Source organism: Paroedura picta, chromosome 12 (assembly GCF_049243985.1).
Source record: "Paroedura picta isolate Pp20150507F chromosome 12, Ppicta_v3.0, whole genome shotgun sequence".
In the NCBI taxonomy this organism is placed as follows: domain Eukaryota; kingdom Metazoa; phylum Chordata; class Lepidosauria; order Squamata; family Gekkonidae; genus Paroedura; species Paroedura picta.
The window spans coordinates 37,987,943-38,013,760 of NC_135380.1; the positions used below are offsets into that span (position 1 = coordinate 37,987,943).

At 46.5% G+C, this 25,818-nt stretch overlaps 1 protein-coding gene across 5 annotated transcripts in view; it reads right to left on the reverse strand.

Annotated features, from left to right (window-relative positions):
* Nucleotides 1-25,818, reverse strand: part of ASTN2 (astrotactin 2) — a 754,634-nt gene that overhangs the window by 531,780 nt on the left and 197,036 nt on the right. For all 5 annotated transcript variants that reach the window (XM_077305065.1, XM_077305063.1, XM_077305067.1 and 2 more), the window contains exon 3: nucleotides 12,160-12,538. In XM_077305065.1, coding sequence (XP_077161180.1) covers nucleotides 12,160-12,538 — 379 coding nt within the window. The remainder of the gene's footprint in view (nucleotides 1-12,159; nucleotides 12,539-25,818) is intronic.

Consider the following 25,818-nt stretch of genomic DNA (forward strand, 5'->3'; position numbering starts at 1 on the left):
ATTCAAATGACCCAAATTGACATCTGAATATTAACATGCAGCATTAATATTTAATTAACACAGATCTGGTGATTAAATATTTTGGCTGTATGAAGATCCGGCGCTATAGAATGTGACTCTGTCAAACTAGAGCTGGAAAATAACATATGAAATGAACATGATGTTATCCATGTGCATATGTATGCGCACACACCATCTCTTGCTCGCAGGGAAGGCTGATAAATTAATAAAACCAGGAGTTCATTCTGAGAAATAATGTTTCTTGAGAATTCTTTTCAGAATCCTTTATGGCACCCAGTCTGCAGAAACTGCACAGGTTGGTAAGTTGGACCCAGTGCCAAGAAAGAGACAAAGATAGAAGCAACAAGTCGCAGTTGACTCGCTGTTTAATGGATCTGGACCCCATAATTGTGCAACTATGTGCAGGTCATAGACTGGTTTGGTATAGGACTGCTGTGTATGTTCCACAAGATGATTCTTTTTCTCCAAACAGAGACAACAACACACCTCCACAATAACAGTCTATGACCAGGTGATACCATGGCAAATCTTTATATGGCTCATCTAGTTCCTATTTCTCCCCTCTATACTCAGAATAAAACAGGGTTGTACTTACCTGTAACTGTGGTTCATTGACGTCTTCGGCACAGACACACATTGGGACTGTGTATGCGCAGGCCTACCATGGAAGACTGCTCCAAGCAACCTTCAGTAGGGGTGCTCATACCCTCTAGAGCAGGGGTAATCAACCTGTGGTCCTCCAGATGTCCATGGATGACAATTCCCATGAGCCCCTGCCAGCAAATGCTGGCAGGGGCTCATGGGAATTGTAGTTCATGGACATCTGGAGGACCACAGGTTGACTACCCCTGCTCTAGAAAGCACATGCATCCGCCTTCCCATGTGACTTACTACATGTCCTAATAGCAGAGTGCCCCACTCTCCCTGGTTCCCAGCCGCTGCCGTGTAACTCCCTCCAATCCAAATCCATGGTTCCTTTCAGCTGGAGCTCACAGCAAGGTCGGTTGGGGCAAGGGAGAATATGTGTCTGCCCACAAGACATCAATGAACAACGATTACAGGTAAGTGCTACCCTGTTTTCATCTTCCGTCTTGTAGTGCAGCCCCACATTGGGGCCTTAGGAAGCAAAATTACCTTTGGACGTGGGGAACTCATCTGTCGAAAAGAGACTGTAGAATCACCTTTCCAAATTGGCAGTCCAGGACATAATGCTTGACAAATGTCTCCTCAGATAATGAAGTCATTGCTCTGCAAATCTTGTCCAATGACACCTGGAGAAGGAATGCAGTGGACACATCCTGGGCTCGTAAGAAGTGGGTCCTCAACTCTAAAAGGCAAGGGAGGTTTGCCGCTCTACAAGTGGTTCTAACAACTGCCACCAGGCATCTGGCTGCTGATTGTGATGCTGCTGCTTTGCCCTTCCTTGGATCCCAATAACACACAAAGAAAGACTTTGTTTCCCTAAGCTGTTTCACTTTATCTAAATAATATAGCAAGGCTCGCTTCAGAGTGGAGTCTCCATTCCAACTCAGAGGAAGCTTGAGGAAAATAAACCAGTAGGATAATTTCTTGGGATATATGGAATTTAGACATAATACCACCCTTCCCAGAAAAAAATAAAATTGGAGGTATGGGAGAATCAATACTTAATGTAGATAGCTCCCCCATCTACCAAGTAGAGGTGATAGCCATCAAGAAGGCCTCAGTCTGGCCTTTGGGAAGGGCTTCCAGGTATTTCCCCAGACCTCATAGAACTGATTGGTAGTCACCATTAATGGCCTCTTAATTGCCAAAGATGCTTCCCGTGGAGGCAGTAATCTTTAATAGGAGATATTCCTGGAGCATCACCAACTGCTTTATCGAAAATAGATCTGATGCCACACTACAGCTGGTCTTGTGATCTAGTTTACCCTCCTCCAGATGTTCTAAGACAGGCAGCAGTTTGCCCATCAGGTGGGGAGTGTGGTAGAATCCAAAAGGGAATTTGAGCTCATAATCCCACTGACCCGTATATGCAGCTGAGTGAATGTAATCCACAGAATGCACAGGGGTCCTCAAAGGGATGTGTCAGTGATGTTATTCATGCTATGTTATGTTGAGATTGTTACCTGATAGATTGTTATAATGCTCTATGTAATTTTGTGCAACGTTTCATGTAAACTGGCCAGAGCCGTAGGGAAGGTCGGTATAAAAATACAATTGATTGATTGATTGAGTTAATTAATTAATGGGACCTCACAGGTTTAAATTGCACTGTGAGAATTTCTGTGCAGGTCTCTCTCTCTCCAGTTGGACCCAAGCTCTGGAACAAACCTAGCAACCGGGATCAGGCAATTAGGAGCTTCCTGCTAGGGTTTGGTGCTTCAGCACATGAAGTGGCCGGTCAATCCTGACGCAGCCTGCACCACACCGTGGGAGGGAGGGGAGGCACCAGCGGGCACACACATGTAGGTGCGGAGCTCTGTGACTGCCGGTGCTCCGACACCTGCACCTCCTCCCCCCCCTGTGGCGCAGCACTGGCTGCGTCAGGAGCGACCAGCTGCTTCGGTCGCCAAAGCGCCCAACCCTACTTCCTGCATTCCAACTTCAGAGAATCCCTCCTTCGACTCTTCACTGCACTGAACTATTACGGGATTGAGCTTTCTCCTTTTGCTTGCTCTTCCTAACCTTTGTAGGTGTAGAGGGACCTTCTGTAGAAAGTTCTTTGTCAATCACATCACTGGGAGGCAGATTGAGAGGTGCCCCCACAGCCACAGAAGCTGGGCGTTTTACTGGATCCAAAGCCCAAGCTAGTCTGATGTCCATGGATCACACTGAGGACTGGCCCGACTGTGGGGTCATGTCAAGTGGCAGGGCCAATATCAAGATTGGTTCTGATCGAGTTCTTGCGAGACCGGCAGAAAGAGCTTTCTCCCACAAAGCCACCTTTAGGCGGGAGGCCCTGTCCAACCTGGCTTCTGTGATTAATATTTTGGCCAATCCCACAAGCAGCCACATGATGGGCTTCACCCAAATGGAGCAGAAAGTGGTTGTGCTTGTCCGAGCATGGCATCTTTTTGGAAATGGCTTTAGAAGCCATGACAGTCCAAACAGCAAACTAAGCAGATCTGGTTGAAACATATCCTCACCTCGCAACGTCTAAAATGGCACTGGGGAGAGGGGGGCACTCCACCAATAGGACATGTGATGTGTCCGGCAGGAAGACAGATGCATGCACAGTCTAGAGGGCATAAGTGCTCCCTATTGGAGCTTGCTTAGAAAAATCTTCTGTGGCTGGCCTGTGCATGCATAGCCCCGATATGGGGCTACACTACAACAGTGGTCCCCAACCCGCGGGCCGCAGCCCGGCGCTGGGCCGTGAAGGCCGGGCCGCGGCTCCTTCTTCCCTCTTCCCCCGAAGCGAGAAGCTCGCCAGGCCGCGAGCAAATCGGCCGCCAAATCGGCCGATTAGCTCGCGGCCCGGCAAGCTTCTCACTTCGGCAGGGGAGGGTAGAGAAGCTTGCCGAGCCGCAAGCTAATCGGCCGCTTTAGTGGCCGATTTGCTTGCGGCCCGGAGGGGCCGGGAGGGGGAGCCACGGCCGCCGGCATGGCGGTGGCACAAATGCACATGCGCGGACTGCCGCCCCGGGCCGCCCTCTCCGCCCACTACTCCGCAGCGGTCCACGGCAAGAGAAAGCTTGCCGACCGCTGCACTACAAGACAGAAATGGAATATAAACAACTTCTTTTTTCAAAGTAAAGGAGAACTGTGGAGACATCTGGATACTCTCCCACACCACCATACGGAACAGAGTAGAGCTAAGCTTCACCTTTAAAACAAGACAGCTACGAGCCACATCCTCCATCCCATCCTCCTTCAAGCCCTTCCCTCTCCACCGGCAAGGCATTCTATAGTACTACAGCATAGTTCAGCAGGGAAAGGGAAAGGGAAGGATTCCAGCCTTGTCCCATTGAAATCATTATCTTTCCTAGAGTGCTGCTCGCTATCTAACAACAGTAAATAGTGAAACCCAAAAACAGCCAAAAATGCATTATGTATAAAAGGCAGATATATGAAAATTGCAAAATTCTTAAACAAACAACCTGATAGTTGATATATAAAATGCAGTTTAAGAATTTTGCAATTTCAATCTATTTGTCTTTTATACATAGTGAGTTTTTATCTATGTTGCAAAGTTTTGGTCAGGCATGATGGGAAAGGGTGAGGAGCAGGAATGAGGAGCAGGAATGGAGCAGGAATGAGGACCAGCAATAGCAGTGAGCAGTATAGGAACAAGGATAGGTGGGCACATGTTATTTGATGCTACTGCTGCTGCTGTGGATATGGCATAATAAACAATACATTCGATCCATGTTTCTGACACTGACCAGGTTTGCCAACTCTGGGTTGGGAAATACTGGAGACTTTGGGGTAGAACTGGGCGTGGGCAGGATTTAGGGCAGGGACTATAATGTTATGGAGTCCACCCTCCGAAGCAGCAATTTCTCCAGGGGAACTGATCTCTTTAACCTGGAGATGAGCTAAAATGCCAGGGGATTCCCCATTTCCCACCTGGGGACTGGCATCCCTGTACTGCCTCTCTTGAAAGGAAGCATATTAGAAGAAGAGTTGTTTCAGATACCCTGGAAAGAAACCACATATGGCTTTTAAAGATTTAAAACCAACCTAGGCCTACTTCTATGCAACAAGAGACAGCCTGGTATAAAATGGCTCCCCCTCCACCCACTTACTTGGTTTCTGGTTAAAAATTAATGTGCTCATTTTTTAGGGGGGGAATGTTTATTTGGAGGCATTTTATTGCCTTGCTGCAGGTTAACAATATTAAACGCTTTCTAATGACATTTCAATAAGCAGAGATGGGTGTTGCTGTTTGGAAGAGACAGACTAAAAACGCAAGCAATCAAATGTGCATTAGGCAAAACACTCTGGGGAGAGCATTTTCTTCTTGGCGCAAGGGAAACACACATACATTTTGCTTCTTGTGCGGTGCTTGTATCTGGAAAACAGTGTGTGCCTGCACACAGAAATAAAGAGAGAGAGGAAGAAAGGGGAGCACCAGGTCAAACCAGTCGAGGCAAGCTCCAGTTTCCAGGTTTCTGCTCTAAAAAAAGATATAACGGTGATAAAAATTTTCTAGTGGTGAATTTTGCTGAAGGTTAAGACCAGGGGGAAGGAGCAATGTTAGGTACAGTTCACTTTGAGCAGTTGAGGCCCAAACGTATGGCAAGTTCTTAATTAAAGCCACATTTTATTGTTGTTTGGAAGAATATAAAAGGAAAAGAGAGAGCAAAGGGAATAAAAAGAGAAAGGTGTAAACTGATTTGGAAAAATGAAGTGGAAGTGATGCACCAAGATTCTGGGGCTACTCTGCCACTTGCCACTACAGAGAGACTGTTGGGTGTGGTGGTGGTGGTGGTGGTGGTGGTGGTGGTGGTGGTGGTGGTGGTGGTGGTGGTGGTGGTGGTGGTTCTTCTTCTTCTTCTTCTTCTTCTTCTTCTTCTTCTTCTTCTTCTTCTTCTTCTTCTTCTTCTTCTTCTTCTTCAACTTACAATTCTTAGCATGAGGATGAGGGGCCATATGGTCCAAGGACTATAATTTGATTTCAGCCATAGCTTAATATAACTTCCACACTTAATGTGCACGGAAGGCAAAACCGCAAGGCATAGCAATACTGGAAACTAAGATAAGGGGAACTAAAGGTCTGAACACAAGGGAAGACAGGATGGTCTCCTAACCTCAACTTGAGAAAGATAACCTTTCAACCACAGAGCAAGGGGTCAACTGCTTGAGCACATGTTTGAAGGCTTATTTAGGAAATTATATTAACTTCTCCTCCTAGGGGCAAGTAGATAGCTCATCTAAATGTACGTGTGATGCATGAAGTTGTATGTTTAGGGTGTATAAGGAAAAGAGTGTGAGCCCGGCCCCAGGGATGACTAGGGATGGACAGTTCGGAACTACATAAAAGACTGCTTTGGACTAGCAAGTTTTGAGAAAGATCTAAGTTCTCACCGAAGAAGGCTAAGCTTTCTCCTTATCAACACTGATAAAGGTCTTTCTTACTGAAGGCTATTTGTGAAATTCATTTGGCCTAACAAAGATGCCACTTGTGGTTGCCATGACAGTACTGTTTCATTGGGCCAAGAAAAAAAACACCATCTTCATGGAAGCTATTATTAAGAGTACAAAGGGGAACTCCCCCCATGTAAATTTTTTAAAACCACTAAAGCGCTATTGGTTACAATGAGCATTAACTGGGGTTACCACGTTCCTCCTGACAACCAGCAGGGGATGAGGGGGACTTACCAAGAGCAGGGGACCTTGGGACAAGACTCTGGTATCTGTACAAAAGCTCCCAAAGGAGAAGAAAGGGGCATGCATAAATGGCTCAAAATGGCAGGCACGCATTTCCCTATTGGGCAGCCCTAAATTAGATTCTGCCTTGACAGATGAAATCACTGTAACCAGAGATTTCCAAAATGTTCAGTAATTCAGAGGGCAATTCGGGACTGTGCCAGGAAAAGCAGATATCAATGCAGAAACAGACAGAAAAGTTGGCTCTTTAAAAATGCAAATCCAAATGGTATTGCTAGTGCAGAAACAGTCGCAGAGTTGACAGCCCTACAACCTAGAGAACATATAAACATGTATGCACTCCTGTCAGACTTACCTACCCAAAACAACAGTGGATATCCTGCTTCACAGCCCTATCCGTTCAGCTTGATGTAGTGGTTAGGAGTGTGGACTTCTAATCTGGCGAGCCGGGTTTGATTCTGCACTCCCCCACATGCAGCCAGCTGGGTGACCTTGGACTCACCACAGCACTGATAGAGCTGTTCTGATCGAGCAGTAATATCAGGGCTCTCTCAGCCTCACCTACCTCACAGGGTGTCTGTTGTGGGGAGAGGAAAGGAGATTGTAAGCTGTTTTGACACTCCTTTGGGTAGAGAAAAGCGGCATATAAGAACCAACTCTTCTTCTTCTTCTGCCCGTGCTCGTTACCTTACGCCATGGATGTGCCAAAGATTGGTCCATGTTGACAAAGTTCAGGTGCAATTTCTTTTTGAACACAGAGGCTCATTGATAGAAGCTGTAGCTGGATTCCTATGTAAAGCCCTCTGCCACTACCAAATTGGATAATTCTCATTTATCTATTATACTAGTAATTAAGCCCGCTGTATGCCGAATACAGCGGGCGCTAGAAACTGACCTTGTCGGGCGGCGGCTCTCTGCCTAAGTAGTGGTCCCCAACCTTTCTGAGGCTGGGGACCGGCACGGGCCGCGCCCGGGCCGCGCCCGCGAGCCGCGCCCGGGCCGCGCCCGCGAGCCGCGCCCGGGCCGCGCCCGCGAGCCGCACCCGCGAGGCGCGCCCGCGAGCCGCGCCCGGGCCGCGCCCGCGAGCCGCGCCCGCGAGCCGCGCCCGCGAGCCGCGCCCGCGAGCCACGCCCGAGCCGCGCCCGCGAGCCGCGCCCGCACATCGGGCCGCTTGCTGGCAGGGCCGCTGGTGGACTGTTTCTTCCTGGAACCGGGAGCGGCTGCGAGGACGGCGGAGACCATTGTAAGTTGGGGGCGAGGGGGTGGTGCGCGGGGGCTGCGGCCTGCGTGGGTTCCCTCGGGCGTCAGGCCAGGAGCAACTGCGAGCCGCGCTGCGCGCGGCTCGCAGTTGCTGGGGCTGGGAATCAGAGGGAGCAATCGGCAGGCGCTTCGCGCCTGCCGATTGTTCCCTCCGATTGTCTGTCATGAGGAAGGGTCCAATCCGGACCCTTCCTCATCCCGGACACATCCCGCCCCAGAACGCCTTACTCTTTTATTTAGTCCGTGGCGCCCGTGGCGCCACGGGCGGTGTTCAGATGTTTACACACGCTTATACACACACACACACACACACATAATTTCAGATTTTTTTCTTATTTAATATGTTATTTTATCCTGATCTACTGTTACCCTGTTTTAATAATTCATGACATTAAAAGTTTATCGATTGATTGATTAATACAGACAACATGTCCCCCCCTGGTGGTGCCCCCAACATTAAATGGAAGACAGAGTCATGCTACTTCTGAACGCATTTCATGAAAGCCACCATGAGCCATCCGGGCAGAGAGTGGCGATCTATAAGTATAATAATAAATTAAAAAAAATAAATCTACTCATTAAGACAGCCATTTCCATTTAAAACAGTGGTTCTCAACCTACCTGATGGCACGACCCCCTTTGGGTCACCGGGGCCGCTGCTGCCACAGCAGCAATGGTGCAGTAGTGGCCTTGGAGACCCAAACGGGGTCGTAGGGTTGTGCGCTGCAGCACGCTGGCGATCATGGAAGCCCAAGGTGATTACTGAAGCGGCCAGAGTGCACCAGAGAGCGCAACCCTCATGCGATTAGGAAGATGGCGGCGGCGTGGCGGCGACCCATGGGGAAAGGGTTGATAGACTACCAAAGGGTTCGTGAGAACCACTGATTTAAAATGTGCATGTTCCCCTTCCCAAGCCACTTGCCATCACTCCACCATGGTCCACCTAAGTTGACCACGCACTGTGCCCAGAAGTACTTGGCTCTCTGCCCTATATCTACTGCTACTCCCTTTCTCCTGAGAGGAAAAAATGTTCTCTGTTCTTACTTTCTACACTATATGCTTCATTTTATAAATTCCTGGTATCTAGGCAAGGAATCAGGAAATAGAATTTTCTCTACTATCCACGTTGTCAAGTATTTTCTAACTTCAGTGAAGGATGTGGAAAGATACTATTCCATGGGACCCAAGTGAGTGTTCAGATTTCGACAGGGGCGTAATCCATTCCATAGATTTTTAATGTAATCCTGAACCTCCTCCTACCATAAAATAAATAAATTAACGTCTACAGGGGGTTTACATTTGTTTTACTCTCATCGTGCTCAGACTGAGGCTAGTCTCCCTAAGGATGTGTGGGTGGTTGCCGGGGGTGGGGGGGGGGAATAAAAGAAAAAGCACTTTCTACCAAGCCACTCAAGAGTTTTCAGTACTGAGAATTCTTCTGCAGTATCGGTACACAGCAAGTGAAGTAGACCGTGAATTGCATTTTCATTGTGTGTTCAAAGATCATCTTATTTTCAAGGAAAATGCTTCAAATAAAATAACAAGAAGTTATCCCCCCCCCTTTATTTTGTTTTGTTTCCAAGTAATTATGCAATTTACCCCATGAATGCAGTTTGCAAACCAATTATGGCCATTAGTGCATTCACCCTCAACAATTAAGTGAAACAAGTCACCAATGATTCTATGTAACAGGCAAGGAAGAGAGGCCGGCTTGGCCAAATTACATCAAGAGGTCTTGGAAGAAACAGAATCTAGGGCCTAGTCTGCACACAATAGATAATGCACTTTCAATGCACTGTTCCGCACAGGAAAATCCAGCTGCCAAAGCACATGGAAAGTGCATTATCCTATGTGTGCGGAATGGGCCCTGCTCTCTCAGAGTCAGCTCGCTCAGACTCTTTCTTCAAAAGGAGAACCGCAGTAATGTATCTTCAAGACAGGGGAAATGCCATAAAGACTGTGCAAATCAGAAGGGCTGTATTATTACTAACACCATCATTCAACGTTTATATAGCACTTTCCCCAAGGTTCAGGGCACCTAATACATACACTCTCTGTAATCTTTACAACCCTGTAAGAGAGACCAGTATTATCATCCCAGTATTACACAAATTTGATGGATGGGGCACATGCACGGCTGACAATTATGGCTCCTGTGAAGCTGCATACAGATAGCTTCAGTGTAACAAACAGGGGCAAGCTTGAGTTCCTCTCAGGCTGGGTGTACTCTGCTTTTCTTCGCCTTTGTTCTTCAAAGGACATAACTGCAGTTTCCACACAGAAGTCTGATTACTTCTTCATCAGGAAGCCTATCTGGTCTGTTTGTTTTTCTATTTGCTGATTTATAAAATGAACCACACACACAGGATATTTATACTTGAAATCTGCTCTAAGGAGGGAAGGGAACTGGGTTTGCAGCAGACGCAAGGGTCACCCAATCAGTACATGACCACAAAATGTCTGGATTTAACCTAGAAATGAGATTAGGTGCATGCTCAAAGGACGTCCCCAAATCATGCCAAGCAGTATTTCACACTGGCCTTGCTGCTAAAAATGTGTTCAGCCATTCAGTACATTCACAACAGAGATAATTCCTGCTCTTCAACTAAAAGGTAAAGGTATAGGTATCCCCTGTGCAAGCACCGAGTCATATCTGGCCCTTCGGGTGACACCCTCTAGCGTTTTCTTGGCAGACTCAATACGGGGTGGTTTGCCATTCCCTTCCCCAGTCATTACCCTTTTATCCCCCAGCAAGCTGGGTACTCATTTTACCGGAAGGATGGAAGGCTGAGTCAACCTTGAGTCAGCTGCTGGGATCAAACTCCCAGTCTCATGAACAGAGCTTCAGACAGCATGTTAGCTGCCTTACCACCGGGCGCCACAAGAGGCTCTTCAACTACTGGTCTTCAATTCAGTAAATTATTCTGAATGTTAAACGACATGTATGAGGTATCCACTGGACCACACTGGCTTTCGTTTTGACATGTAAAGAACAACACGTACTTGAAAGTGCTCCTTCATTGAAGAATCTGTCTTGGTTTGAACTGGCACTAAGAAGGATCCTTATGACAATGCCCGAGGTTTCCAGATCTTTAGGTTCCAGAGACCTCTCTCCTTGCAAATATTTTCAGTCTGGGGTGTTTCTTGTTGATGGGAATGGTTCCCACTGCCTATCTGGGAGAATGGAAGGATGTATGGAATTTTGTCATAAACAGACTATAATGAAGTCCATGATATGCATAGACCAATGAGTCCAGTGGTACCATTAAGACCAACAAAGTTTAAAACTGGATATAATCTGTCATGTGTATGCCCAGTCAGAAACATAGAACACATATGTTCTAAACCAGGGGTAGTCAAACTGTGGCCCTCCAGATGTCCATGGACTACTATTACCATGAGCCCCTGCCAGCGAATGCTCATAGGAATTGTAGTCCACGGACATCTGGAGGGCCACAGTTAGACTACCCCTGTTCTATACAGAGCAACAATCGGAGAAGGTCTTTGTAGTTTAATTACCATTTTCCTATTAACATGGTGGAACTCTACTTTGGAATTTTGTCGCCTTGTCTCCTAAAGAAAAAGTAAAAGAAAGGACCCAAGCTCTTCTTATTATCTGCAGCCAAAGCCTAAGAGAGCAAGGATTTCCTTCACCACCTCTCTGACCCTGTCAAGTAAGAATCAAGAATACAAAATTGACCTCTCTGCCTTAGAATGGCATTATAAAACTGTAATTCTACAAAGGTCAAAATCCAGATTGAAATCTACACAGAAGTAGGCTGAACTATTTCAGCATGATGGAGTGGTTGAGAGTAGCAGACTCTAATCTGAAGAACCAGGTTCGATTCCCCATGCCTCCACATGCAGCCAGCCAGGTGACCTGGGGTTAGTCACAGTTCTTTTAGGGCTGTTCTCGCAAAGCAGTTCTTGCAGAGTTCTAAGCCCCACCTCTCTCACAGGGTGTCTGTTGTGGGGAGAGGAAGGGAAAGGTGTTTGCAAACTGCCTTGGGACTCCTTCGGGTAGGGAAAAGTGGGTTGCAAAACCCATCCCCGCCACAGAATTCCATCCACTCCCACAAGAAGTTCCATTCAGCTCGCAGGATAAGATTATTTTGGGATGGAGAAGTACAATCTTAAGCAATGGCTGCCACATCATCAGGAGATGATGCCCTAGACTAGAAGCTGGGCCCTTGCAGAGGTAGCAAGTACATCAACACCCTAGTAGAAGACAATAATCCATTTTGTTTTCAAAAATAGAACTGGTTCTTTTTTCTTTTTTCTTTTTTGCTGTAAAGCACCAGCCAACAACAACATCCCCTACAGTGGGGTCCTGAGCATTATCAATCGCTACTTGCCGGGAGACTGCTCTTGGACATGGAAGCTCCTTTTAAAGCGCAACAGCCCACTGTGCTTACACAACACAACCTGGGGAGAAGGAAGACTGAATAGCCAGCCTGGCTCAGGCAAGCCAGCCACCTCCCTGCTCCTTCATCACTTCTTAATGACCCTCCAGCACCTTGCAAAGCTGGCTGCTTCTGGCAAAGGAAACGTAGTGGAACAAACCTTTCTTCTCATAGTCAGGCTTCTCCTCATTCCTGCCCAGGCTGTCCAGTGGTCTTGTCACTGAGCCTCCAAACTCGTCCTCCCTGCAGCCATGCTCAGGCCGCAGAGGGTTCTCTTCCTCCTCATAGTCATAGTCATCCAGGATGGGAGTCTCACGTATGGGCATGCCAATGACGGAGTTGTGGGCCTGCAAGCGCGAGTTCCGGAAGCTCTCTCTCCCTTGGGGGCCCAGCAGCACCGACGGGATATAATGGATCTCATGGGTGGCCTCGGTGCTGGCGCTCTTCTGTGGGATCCTGCGTTGTTTATACCAGCGACGCTGGGCATACAAAGCTACGGTGAACACCAGCAGCAGCAAGAGGAGAGCAATCAGACCGCCCTGAAAGAAGAGAGAGGAACAATGCTCAGTGGCTGTTAGACATCCTGCCCTTCCAGTAGTACATGAACCATACTTGTGTTTCCATAACCTTGTTCTTTACATGGTCCAAGTCAGTAGGCAGTGACTTCTGCTTTGGCACATACAGTACTTTGCTTTGCAGTTACACCCAAACTAGCAAGTGAGCTTGCCCTTCCAAGCCTGGATTGCCAGGGACAGTTTGAAGCTGCTTTGCAGATGGATTGTTAACCAGTTTCAGTTTTAATAGAAATGATTGGTTCATGCTAAATCAGAAGCTGACCATGTTGCTTTGAAAGATCCTCCAGGTTTCCTACTTGTGAAGTTACTCAACAGATTTATTCACACAGAATACAACTCAGGCCTGAAAACCCTTAACTTCAATTATTTCAGCAGCCATCTTAACAACCATACCAAAACTTCTTCCCAGACATCACAAGGAAGCAGATGGTCTCTCCTCTAAACATTAACTCCTTCTTTATCTTTACATTAGATAGTAACTCTTTACCATATAGAATGTCGCCAACCTTTGGCTGGCAATCCCTGGGAACAAAATGGGGGCATTGACTTTAATTCTAGTTTTAGAACTGGAAGTGATTTCACAGCATCATGCAACATTCTAGGAATTTCCCAAACCAAATTCCTAGAGTGTCACTTCCAGTTCCAAAACCAGAGGTGAGTTCACGGCAACAGTGATGCTGATTTTTGCCCACCATTTTGGGTGAACAGATGGTCAGGTAGGAAGTTGCCTGCCACAGCAGGCAATCTGGTAGCCCAGAAGGCATGGGGGGATAAAGGGAAGATAAACCAGCCTAATGACAGCTGTCCACTATCCAGCTCCCAGGAATTCTAATGGAATTGCCTTTCCCTCCCTTCAAATTAATCCACAAGGCTACTAAAAGAAGCCTGAAGGGAAGAGAGAAAAGCAGAATACAAAGACCACAAAGGAACATAATAGAAAGACCACAAAGTTGCTAACCCCCAACCTGCACCTACTTTTTTAAAGCGCATTAGCCTGGAGAGAAGATGACCAAGCAGTGATATGAGAGCCATCTTCAAGTGCTTGAAAGGAGCAGGGTTGTTCACTGTTGCCCCAAAGTCAGACCAGAAACAATGGTTGGAAATAAATTCCAAAGAAATTTCAACTAAACATCCAGAAAATGTTACTGACACTTGAGAGCGGTTCTTCAGTGGAACAGGATTCAGGAGGTGGTGGGTTCTCCTTTTTTGGAAGTTTTAAAACAGAGGCTAGAAAGCCATCTGACAGAAATGCTAATTCTGTGAATTTAAGCAAATTGTAAGTGGGTGGGCAGAAGTGATTGTGTCCATGCTTGGCTCTTGTGGCCTTTTGTTACATGCCCAAGAAAATGCTGATTACCACTTTGGGATCAAGAGGTGAATTTCTTCCAGACCAGACAGGCCAGGAATTCTGGGGTGGGATTTTTTGGGAGAGGGGCATCATCTGGGCATGGAATTGGGATTTGGGATCACCGGGGTATGCAGGTAGTTGTGAATATCCTGAATTCTGCAGGTCCATGGTCATGGACTACATGACCATGGACATCCCTTTGAACTCTATTTTTCTAATGTTGTCATTGTCATTGCAGATGTCCCATTAAGCAGTTCTGACCTAAGGAGCCACTGGCCTTAGTAAAGGTCAAGAGCTGTTTTCGCTAGGCCTCACTTTGTGTTGTTTTCTTTGTTCATGTCTTATAAACAAATTTTATTGTATGTTTTAAAACATGCTTTATTGAATTTGTGGATTACTATAGTCCAAGTCCTAGAACTGAGGAGTACCATGTAAATAAAATTGTGTAAGTATTCTGTTTATGAAATCCATTAGGCAGGGACAAGCATGGAAGGCAGTTACTTCATACCAGGATCTTGAAATCCCATGAGGTTTATTGTGCATTATCTCAAGTAGTTTCTCAAGAGGTGACTCATCGATATCATAAGAAAATAACAAACAGCAAGCTCAACACGTAGCGTATCACTTGGTCATGGATATAGTTTCCCTCTCAAGGGGAACAAGCACCACAGATATTGCAGAGAGTAACAACAAGAAATTCTTCCTTTAGGACACAAAGATACACCCCATAGTTGTTTAGCCACAGTGGGGAGGGCAGATGACAAGGAACTTAGTATCCAAAAAGCAGACACAGGAGTAGATGAGCATACAAAACTGCAGCAGTGAGAACAATCAGAAGCTGTACAAAATGGTGGGTAATTGCAGAGGGAAAAGAAGCAAGGGTGATTCTACTGACAAAGGGCTACTTCAAATGCAGGGTATCAGAGTACTGTGTTAAGCACTCAGGGCTCTCTCAGTTCTGCGTTAATGACAACGGTGCACCTTCCACATGAAAAGGAAAAGAGAAATGTACACACAATCAAGATGATTCAAATTGGTGGTTTAGCAACAGCAGCCACATCAGGTTGGCAGGACTCGTGTCCGGCGGAATAAACCAGTATTCAGAGCAGTCCAAGTCTGTTATTACTATATTTTTTCTCATGCTTTGTCCATACAAGGCAGCATACATCCGTTCATCCTTGCTACTGTCCAGTAAGGTAAATTACATTGAGAGTAGCAATTTGAAGGCTGGGGGAGGCAGAAAAATTTGAGTGATCTGCCCACTCCCCAGGACCTTTCCTTCTAATCTTTCCAATTAAACATCAGGAAATGTTTGAGAAGCACTGAAAAAACTCTTACGAAATATTTAATCTTTTAGAATAGAATGAGTGATATGGTTCTTAATGCAATGCAGAAGATCCCCCTAATGCCCAGCACGTCCCTATATACTAAGGTGACCAGATGTCTCACCTTTGGCGGGACAGTCCCACCTTTGGGGGCATTTTCCCCATGTCCCGCTCCGCTCTGCACTCGCGCTGCCGCCGCCACTTTTGCTGCTTCCCTTGTTGGGAGAGCCCGCCTGCTGCAGCTACTGCCATCGCCACCACCGGCACCACTGCTGCTGCTGCCGCCACTGCCCCTCCGCCGCCGTGCTTCTGAGGCCAGTCGGGGGGGAGGGAGGGGGAAGGAGGTGGGAGGAGCCTCCACCACTGCCATTGTCTCTGTTGCCCCGCCGCCGCCCTTCTAAGGGTCGGGGGGAGGAGGAGGGAGGGAGGAGGAGGGAGGAGGACAGCCTACCTGCTGCCACCGCCGCTGTCTCCATTGCCCCGCCACCCTTCTAGGGGTGGGGGGAAGGAGGAGGAGGAGGGAGGGTGGAGGAGGGGAGCCCGCCTGCCGCCACCGCCGTTGTCTCCGCCGCCCTGCCACCATCCTTTTTAAGGGGAGTTTTCTGGTCACCTTACTATATACAGAGAAATGCTGCCTGCCCAAGTACCAAACCAGGTGGACTGGTAGGCCAGTTCATGATAAGGCTGCTTTGTAGATTCACTTGGGAAGATGGCAGATCTTGACCTTCCACTGCTGTGACTGGAGCCCTGATCTATAGTGAGTTACAGCAACACTCACTGACATTGTCTTCAACTGTTTAAAGCAGGGGTGGGCAAACTGTGATCCTCCATATGTTCATGAACTACAATTCCCATGATCCCCTGCCAGCATTTGCTGGCAGGGGCTCATGGGAATTGTAGTCCATGAACTTCTGGAGGACCACAGTTTGCCCATCCCTGCTTTAAAGCATGCTTTTAAAGTAAGGAGAGGAGAACAAAGAGAGAGAGCGAGGATTACTAGATGCAGATCATTTACATAAGCAGAAGAGGAGACTAAATATGACAATGAATTGAATTGGCCCCATGCTGCAAGCTGAGATTAAAACAGGCTTGAAAAGGTTGACTGCTAGACCAGTAGGTTACTGTACAGGTGCCAATTGTGGTGCCCAACACTTCCCGGCACCTGCTAAATGGAGGGGGGGGGAGTGTTAGAAAGTAACAGGGACCGGGTGAGATTTTTGCCAGCTGGCCTCTTTATTGGCCACTGGATACCTGATTGGCTGTACAGGTTGAATATATATTTCTTTGGTATCATGTGCCATTACAGCACAAGGGTGTGAGTGGAAGGTAAGCTGGGTATCTGCAAGAAAATATTTCAACACTGTATGTTTGTTCTAAGAGGCATCGTGTTCAGCAGAGCTTCGGCCTGAAATGTCAGAGGATTATGATGCATAACCTCACTCCCTGACAGGTTGTAGTTGGCCCCTCCTCTTGCGGCAGCCGTTCTGTGGTGACGCCCCGCCCACCGCCCTGCGTGAGAATTCAAAAAGTGCTCACAAGCTCAGAAAGGTTGGGGAGCTCTGAATGTCTGTATTCCGCTCTCCATCCTAAGCAGCAAGCCTGAAAATAACATCTCCACACCTGCACGACTGACAAGGTCTTCACATCCCCCAGCACCACATGCATTCATACAAAGCAATCATGAGAAACATTTCCTGCATGTAATCCACTGAAACAAAAAGGTCACATAAAGGGAAGTGTCGATTGGAGGGAAACAGACTGTTTTCTCTGCTCTGTGCTGCTACAGCAATATACAGCTTGGCACATGTGGCAGAGTTTAAATTGTCGTATTTATAATATACATATTTACCCCACCTTTGCAACCTCTATTGGATTCACAATAAATTTTATTTAATACTATTAAAGTAACAACATCAAATAAGTTCAAATGCAAACACTTTGTGTGCCAATTACAATCGACCCTTTAAAAGGACTCGCCTCCGATTTAAATAAAAACAAAATGGTAACATTTATATACAATGGTAACATTTATATATTTAAAATAGAAACCTTCCAAGCTGAGACCAAAATATTGACTGTCAAAAGTACAGAAGCCTTACCAGGGAGTGTTCCCAAACCTTTGTACCAATGCACCAGACTGCTTCAGATAACAAAAGGATGAAAGAAGTACCTCCAAAAAGAAGAGTTGGTCTTCATATCTCACTTTTTACAACCCAAAGGAGTCTCAAAGCGGCTTCCCTTCCTTTCCCTACAACACACACAATATGAGGTAGGTGGAACTGAGAGAATTGTGACTGGAGGAGTGGGGAATCAAACCTAATTATCCAGATTAGAGGTAACCACTCTCAAGCACTAAAAGGTAAAGGTAAAGGTATCCCCTGTGCAAGCACAGAGTCATGTCTGACCCTTGGGGTAACGCCCTCTAGCGTTTTCATGGCAGACACAATATGGGGTGGTTTGCCAGTGCCTTCCCCAGTCATTACCGTTTACCCCCCAGCAGCAATCTGAGTACTCATTTTACCGACCTCGGAAGGATGGAAGGCTGAGTCAACCTTGAGCCGGCTGCTGGGATTGAACTCCCAGCCTCATGGGCATTGCTTGCAGACTGCATGTCTGCTGCCTTACCACTCTGCGCCACAAGAGGCTCTTTCTCAAACACTACATCAGTCTTTTTCCGTCTTTTGACAATGGAGTAACCCCTGAGATATTCTTTAGGCTTCAAGTGAACCCAGAAGTAATGCCAGCTGACCACGCCTCCCTGCCAGACCCCTGCTGGTAGGGCTCTGAAGGTATTGTGAGAGGGAGAAAATGGGACAAGTCAATAGGGGGGGGTAACAAATTCATTCCTTTTCCGTTGTGTGTGAATTCAACAAGGCCACTGCAGACCAGACAGGTGAGCACAAAGTCATTATGTCCTCCTGACTTCTCCCTAGGTTAATTATTTTTTAAACACACACACACATAAATCCCACCCCAACTGGAGTAAACCTTCCAGGACTCTGGAATAACCCTGGGGTTACCAATAACCCTAGTTGAGAATGACTGTAATACATTAAGCTGGCTCTCAAGTATCCAAGTGAGTTTATGTGGTCAAAGGAGATCCTAAAATTATTGTTCTTTCTACCTTTTCCTGCACCTCAACAAGCATCATGGTCTCTTCATTTTTAGACACAAGGTAAAACGCAGAAGAATGTTCAACTCTCTCCTTTGAAAGCCCATATGGACTAGAAGGAATTTTTGGAGCAGCATTTAAGTATGCATGGGGGGGGGCATGTAGCCATGTTAATTCAGAGAGTAGGCACCTGCCATGCTATATGAATCATTCCCAAACTCCTTCTGAAATAGACAAATCCAACACCAGATTGAGCAGGTAAGGGTTAAAGAGCAGAGTTCAAGAGAAAAGAGGGTATATCATCACCTTGCTGCTTCAGAGGACAAGATAAACAAGTCACCAGACAAAATCCATCCCATTCCCCAAATCTGGAGGAGAAAGGGCTAGGGTGGAGCCGTTGCTGAAGCTTTACAATGGCAGGTCTATTAAGAACAAGATTACCACCCTGCAAGATTATTTTGCAGGGCATGAGGTGGACCTGGTGTGCCTGACCGACACCTGGGTGCCAGAAGGTGAAACTGTCACCTTAAAAGATCTAGCAACACCCAGGTTGTTATTTTACTTATTTATTTTCAAATTTATGTGCCACTGCTCTCCATTCAAACTCGCAGCAGTTCACAATAAAACAATAAAAACCAGTAGAACCCCTTAAAAAACCCTTAAAACAATAAATATTAACATTGAGTCCTTAAAAGATAGCAATGCAAAAAGTTCTACTTCCCGCCCACCTGTCCAACTTGCGGTCAAAAGCTCTCTCTCATGGGATTCTCGGTCTTACATCAGCCTCGGCTCAATGGTGAGAGGGGTGGCGATCCTGATCCAGCACAGCTATCCCTTCAGAGCACTACCACCCCACCCTTCCCAGGGGTGGAGTGTGTCAGCTTGAGTTGGGATTCAGTAGAGAATGTGGACATCTGGGTGGTGTATAGTAACCCACTGCCCCTCCAGACGCCCTGCTGGACCCACTGGAGGAGGAGGCTGCTTGGGCATTGCAGTCCCCCAGATAGTTGATTATGGGGGACTTCAATGTCCATGCGGACTCGCTGTCCCCAGGACCTGGCCCGGACCACGTGTCAGCCATGGAGAGGCTGGGGTTCTTGCAGGTTGTTGATGGCCCCACTCATCAGGCTGGCCACACCCATGATTTGATCTTTGGTGCAGGGGTTGAGGTAGAACTGGTGACGAATACCATTGTTTCCATGGTCTGACCACCACACTCTGAAGGTTAGACTCAGGACACCATCCCCTCCCTGTTTGGGTGATGGACGAATTTCAGTCCACCCATAGAGATTTATGGAATCTGATGGATTCCTGAATGCTCTGCAGGACCCAATGCCCTCCAGCCTCTCATTGGAGGCCTTGGTGGAGGACGGGCAGTCCCACCAATTGGTCTCCATTGATAAGATTGCTCCTGAGTGCCCTCTCCACCCTCGCCTCAACCAGGCTCCTTGGTTTTCCTAAGAGCTTCAGGAGAGGAAGAGGGGGGTTGGACGGCTTGACCGAGTGTGGTGGAAGACTCATAATGAAGCAGCGAGGACACCTCATGATACACTTATGAGGACATGTGAGATGGCGGTGAAGTGGTGAAATGAGAGTATTTTGCTGCGGAAATTGTGTCCACTAGCTGTTGCCTGGTACAATTGTTTAGGGTAGTTCGGACTCTTAGAGAGAGCCAGTTTGGTGTAGTGGTTAGGAGTGCAGACTTCTAATCTGGCATGCCAGGTTCGATTCTGCACTCCCCCACATGCAGCCAGCTGGGTGACCTTGGGCTCGCCACAGCACTGATAAAGCTGTTCTGACCAAGCAGTGATATCAGGGCTCTCTCAGACTCACCCACCCCACAGGGTGTCTGTTGTGGGGACAGGAATGGGAAGGCGACTGTAAGCCGCTTTGAGCCTCCTTCGGGTAGGGAAAAGCGGCATATAAGAACCAACTCTTCTTCTTCTTCTTACTGCACTGGAAGAAGGGCACCCAAATAGTAGTGAACTGGAATTAGGATGTGAGGCTTTAGCTAGCTTTTTTACGGATAAAGTCTTGTCGCTCTGCCACGACCTTACTGATTGTGAAATGGATGCTCCATGGCCATCAAGGGGGATTAGATTTGATAGCTTCAGGTGGCTATCTTTATGAAGTGGACAAATTGCTGGGATCAGTGAGGGCAACCACTTGCCCCCTGTCCATCATGGTTGCTCAAATCGGATGACTGGCAGATAGATATTCCTCTGAGAGATATTGTTAGACTCTCCCTTACATAAGGAGAGTTTCCTCAGAAGCTCAAGGCAGCAGTGGTTTGTCCTCTTCTGAAGAAACCATTGCTGGATTCGTGGGACCTGGCCAGCTACCGCCCTGTATCACACCTCGCGTTCCCTTTGTTCTCCCTTGTGGTGTACCGCAGGGGGCGATACTCTCCCCTACCCTGTTTACCATCTTCATGCACCCCCTGGCCCAGATGGTAAGGAGCTATGGGCTAGATGGCCGACCGGATCTCCTCCCAGAAACATTCGCCAGTTGTCTGGAAGCAGTGACTGGATAGATTAGGAAGAGTCACCTGAAGGGTGCAGGAAGTGTGGCTTCCCTGCCTGGATGGAGTACAGTTGACATTGGCACTTACAGCCAGGAATTTGGGGGTGATTTTTTATGGTTCCTTATCGATGGAAGTTCAGATCACCAAGGTAGGGTGTTTTTCCACCTACGCCAAGTATGGCTACTAGCGCCCTACCTATCCTCAGAACACCTGGCCACTGTGATCCATCCAACAGTCACCTCCAGGTTAGACTTCTGTAACTTGCTCTACACAGGCCTACCATTGTCCTTGACCCGTAAACTTCAGCTGGTACAAAATGTAGCTGCTCAGGTCCTCACTGGATCATCTTGGAGGGCCCATGTCCAGCCATTGCTGAGACAGTCTGCTTCCAGATCAAGTTCAAGGTATCGGTTCTGACCCTTAAGGCTATATGAGGCTTGGAACCTACCTACCTGCAGGACCACTTGTCTCCTTATACCCCCTGCCGGGCGCTTTACTCAGCAAGTATGAATTTGCTGATGGCCCTGGGGCCCCGGGATGTGTTCCTGGCCTTGACCAGGGCCAGGGTCTTTTAGGTCCTGTCCCCTAACTGGTGGAATGAACTCCCAGTCAAGCTGCGGGCCCTGTCAGAACTCTCTGGGTTTCGCAGGGCCTGCAAAACGGAGCTCTTCTGCCAGGCATTTGTTTGAGGCCCGTTGGACAGAACCGGGAGCATAAGATCAGGCTACTCCTTCCCTCTAATTGCTGTTTCCCCCATGTTCTTGACAATGTTTGACATCCCTCTGTCATTCTATAAAAGATTGATGTCACTCTTATGAGATCTAGTCTCAGTGAACATCGTTAGTTAGTATTTACGCCGCCATCTTAGTAAATTGAAATTATCTTTTTGATAAATTGGGTTAGAATTTTATTATTAGAATCTTTTACTTGGTTTTTATATGTATGGGATTTTATCTTATATGTAAACCACCACAAGCCAGTATTCCTGGGTGTGGCAGTATTTAAATATGATTATAAATAAAAATAAATAAATAAAATGACCCTGTGGAGTTAAATAACGTGGCTTTCATTAGAGTCTCCCCCACCATGCTGAAGCCTCATCTGCTTGCTCATTTGGTGCCATAATTGACACTAATAGTCCAAAAGGGTTCACGAGGCAGAATGACTTTGCTAAATTAGGAAAATCAAGCAAACAGCTTCAGTTGGGAAGCTTCAGTAGTCAAATAGGACTCCAGCATTAATCTCAAGTGGACCAGCCATAGCCCTTAGGGGCAAGGGGAATTTGAGGTATGCGGTGTTGGTAGACTTGAGAACACAGGAGAAATGGTTGCCTTTCATCATCAGACTTAATAAAAGGCAAGTGAAATTAAAAAATCTGTTCAGCTAAGTGGACATCAGAGGTCAATATGATATGCAATTTTGCAAACCTTCCCTCTTCCTATTCAAAAGCAACCTCTTCTTTATGATGCCACAGTACTGGGGGTTGGGAGATAAAAGATGGGATTTGTATCTACATAAAGCAGACACTTTGGCAGGAACTGAGCAAATGCATCTAAAACAGTTTGTTATTTATTCCTCTTGCCAGACTTTTAATTTTGCACAATTTTTAAATAGAGGTTATGCAGCAAGCAAGCATATGTATGTGTATAGCATTTTTTTTTTACAGATTGAAAACTTCAATATTTTTATTGATTTTAATTATGTTTAAACATCCTATTGGCTTATTATCTAATCATCTAGATCTGGGTCCTCTTTATGCCAATTAAAGGTTACTGAATGACTGACTAGGGTCCTCAACTTTTTGAGTCTGTGGGCAGCTTTGGAATCCTGACACAGGACAGTGGGAGCAATCACAAAATGGCTGCCACAGGAGGCTGGGCCAACCACAAAATGTCAAGGGGCAAGGATACATATAACTTTAATAGTCCTTCAACATTTCAGGTGGAAGTTCTATTTAACAGGATGCTTTTAAATATACCCAGTGAATCAGATGTCCTGTTAAGAAGAAGAAGAAGAAGAAGAAGAAGAAGAAGAAGAAGAAGAAGAAGAAGAAGAAGAAGAAGAAGAAGAAGAAGAAGAAGAAGAAGAAGAATAGATGATTCTTATATGCCACTTTTCTCTACCCAAAGGAATCTCAAAACGGCTTACAGTGAGGTGGGTGAAGCTGAGAGAGTCCTGACATCACTGCTCAGTCAGAACAGCTTTATCAGCGCCATGGCGAGCCCAATGTCACCGAACTGGCTGCCTGTGGGGGAGTGCAGAATCAAACCCAGCTCACCAGAGTAGAAGTCCTCACTCCTAAACACTGCACAAAACTGGCACCAAAAGCCTGCATCAAAAGCCTCAATAGCCCCACCCACTTTCTAAAAGCACTTGGTAGGTACCAGGAGAAATATGGGCAGGCACTACAGTGCCCGTGGACACCACACCGGGGATTTCTGATCTAGACAATAACACCAGAAAGTACTATTTGTCAACAGTAAACACAAAAAGCAGCTCCTTAGAACAGGGCACAACAAATAACAGGCGCTAGGTTACAATGGGGCCTAGAAATGTCATGGTGGCACTGATTTTACTGAAGCATCAGTCAGCAGTTCTTAATAGAAGTTCAAACCTTATTTGGCATTGTGCATCAGAACATTTTGCTCTACAGCATAAAAATAAATGCACATGAAATTCCGGTCATTGTATTTATAAACAAGTTTAAGTTTGCATCATTCAGTGCTGGGAGATGGATGAATTACTTTACTGGTCATTTTCTATACTGACCCCAATATTCAATCACATGGAAGTTTTTAAAGCGAGAAGGGAATTATGAGAAATTGGGGAGAACTCAGCCTTGGGTAAAAAGTTAGGTCTACTTAAGTCAGCAGGAAAGTACTATCAGGAAGCAGATGACTTATGGCAACCCTGTAGGGTTTTCAGGGAAAGAGCCATTCAGAAGTGGCTTACCACTGCAGACCTCTGAGTAGCAGCCCTGGATTTCCATGGTTGTTTCCTGTCCAAGTACAAACCAGGGCACTATCTGCACTCAATTTTTTTCCACTTTCAATCCTGCTTAATTCTAATCAATCTATGCCCAGATCTTGCAACAGATCTACAACATTCCTTTTTTTTCTGACTCGAAACAGCTTTCACTCAGACTATGTCTTCTGCACTTGAAAAGTTCCAATTGTCAATCTCCTCTCTCCTCCCTGTTTGATCGAGGGAGTGGGGGTGAGGGGACACATCATGTGCCAGGACCTGTAGGCATCTTTTACTTACATCTCCCTTCCCGGACAGCTATGAAGCTCAAGTGGAAGAGGGGAAGTGAAGGTTGTGTGACGCTCCAGCTGGCATTGAAGGGGCACAAGACTGGAGAGGGCTTTATTTCCAGCCTTTTGTCCCCCAACTCTACAGACAGAGCAAATGGGGGAGGGTGGAAGTGGAGGCCGCAGCCTCAGAGAGAACAATGGAGACACGGCTGAATTGGAAGCGGAGTGGGGGAAAGAAAATCCAAAAAGGCAAGTGGAAGAGTTGAATTTCAGAGTGCTTTTCTACAAATAAGCAGATAATATCCACTATCAGATATCCCAGGGGAAAGATGGTGTGACTCCGGATTGGAGCCAGGAGATGATAGAGAAGAAAAATCCCAGAGCAGAAGACCCAGGGCCAACCCTACTTAGCTTCTGATGAGATCTCACTATCCTGGGCCACCCAGGTCAGGGCACATCCAAGGTTACCCTATACTTATTTATCTCAGACAATTTTGTCATAAGCTTCAATACAAGAAACTGCGAAGAGATTATTAATAGATTCTATTGTGGCAAAATTTAGAAAATATGGACACTAAAATATGCTAGAAAATGAGTCTGGCGCCTCTATTTTTGTGTTGGGTCTTCGAGCCAGAGAACATTTGTCAATGCCTTCCTTGGAACTTTAAAAAACAGATGTTGCTTAACATTTTAAGAGTTCTGTCTTACATCCCTTATGATATAACTCACCCTGACCTGGATAGCCGAGGCTAGCCCAAACGCATCAGATCTCAGAAGCTAAGCAGGGTCAGCCCAGGCACTAGCCTGGATGGGAGATCTCCAAGGAAGACCAGGGTCATGACACAGAGCCAGGCAATGTCAAACCACCTCTAAATGCCTCATGCCTTGGAAACCCTACAAAATCTCCATCAGTCAGCTGTGACTATATGGCACTTTCCACCACCACTCTATAACCCATTCCACCCAAATTATTTAGCACCACTACTGAATTTGTATAACCCTTCAGCTGCACACAGCATAGTGGATCCAACTGTATTGTTCTCCCTCCTATTTCCTCCTTGGGACAGCGGAGCATGTACAAAATTCCCAAAGCATAATGTTGGCCAGTTGCAGCAGTACCGGAAAAGAAGTCTTGAGGTAACAAGGGAGACACTAAAGAGGTGAACGAGCAGAAAAGGTTGTCCACCCATACCGGTCCATGAAAAATGCAAGAATGAAATCCATGCAATACCTTTTAACCTGCTTTTATGACCTTATAAATTTGTAACACCCAGACTGATGAAGAGTTCTAGCAAGCTCAAAAGCTTTCACAACATTTTGTGTTGATTGGGTCAGTCACATTATTAAACTGATGTTGCTCTTGGGTTTGAGTAAGTACACTGTGATGCGTTTCACATTACACAGCAAAAGATCATAGTCCACAGGCCCCCGGGAGAAGAGCATTGCTGCTGTTCTTCCTTTATTCAGTGCTCAGCCATGTGTCTTTTGGAAGTGATCTCTTGCCTGAACCAGAAATGCGCACACATTGATGCAGAATTGCTTTCTAAACAGTTACATTTCAGTGGCATTCTGGAAGGCCTAATTTTAATCTCCTCCATCCCTTCCGTGGATTAAACGATGCAACCAAAACGAGTGAGATACAGAAAAGGGGAAGGAAAAGGGATAATATGAGAAACGTTTT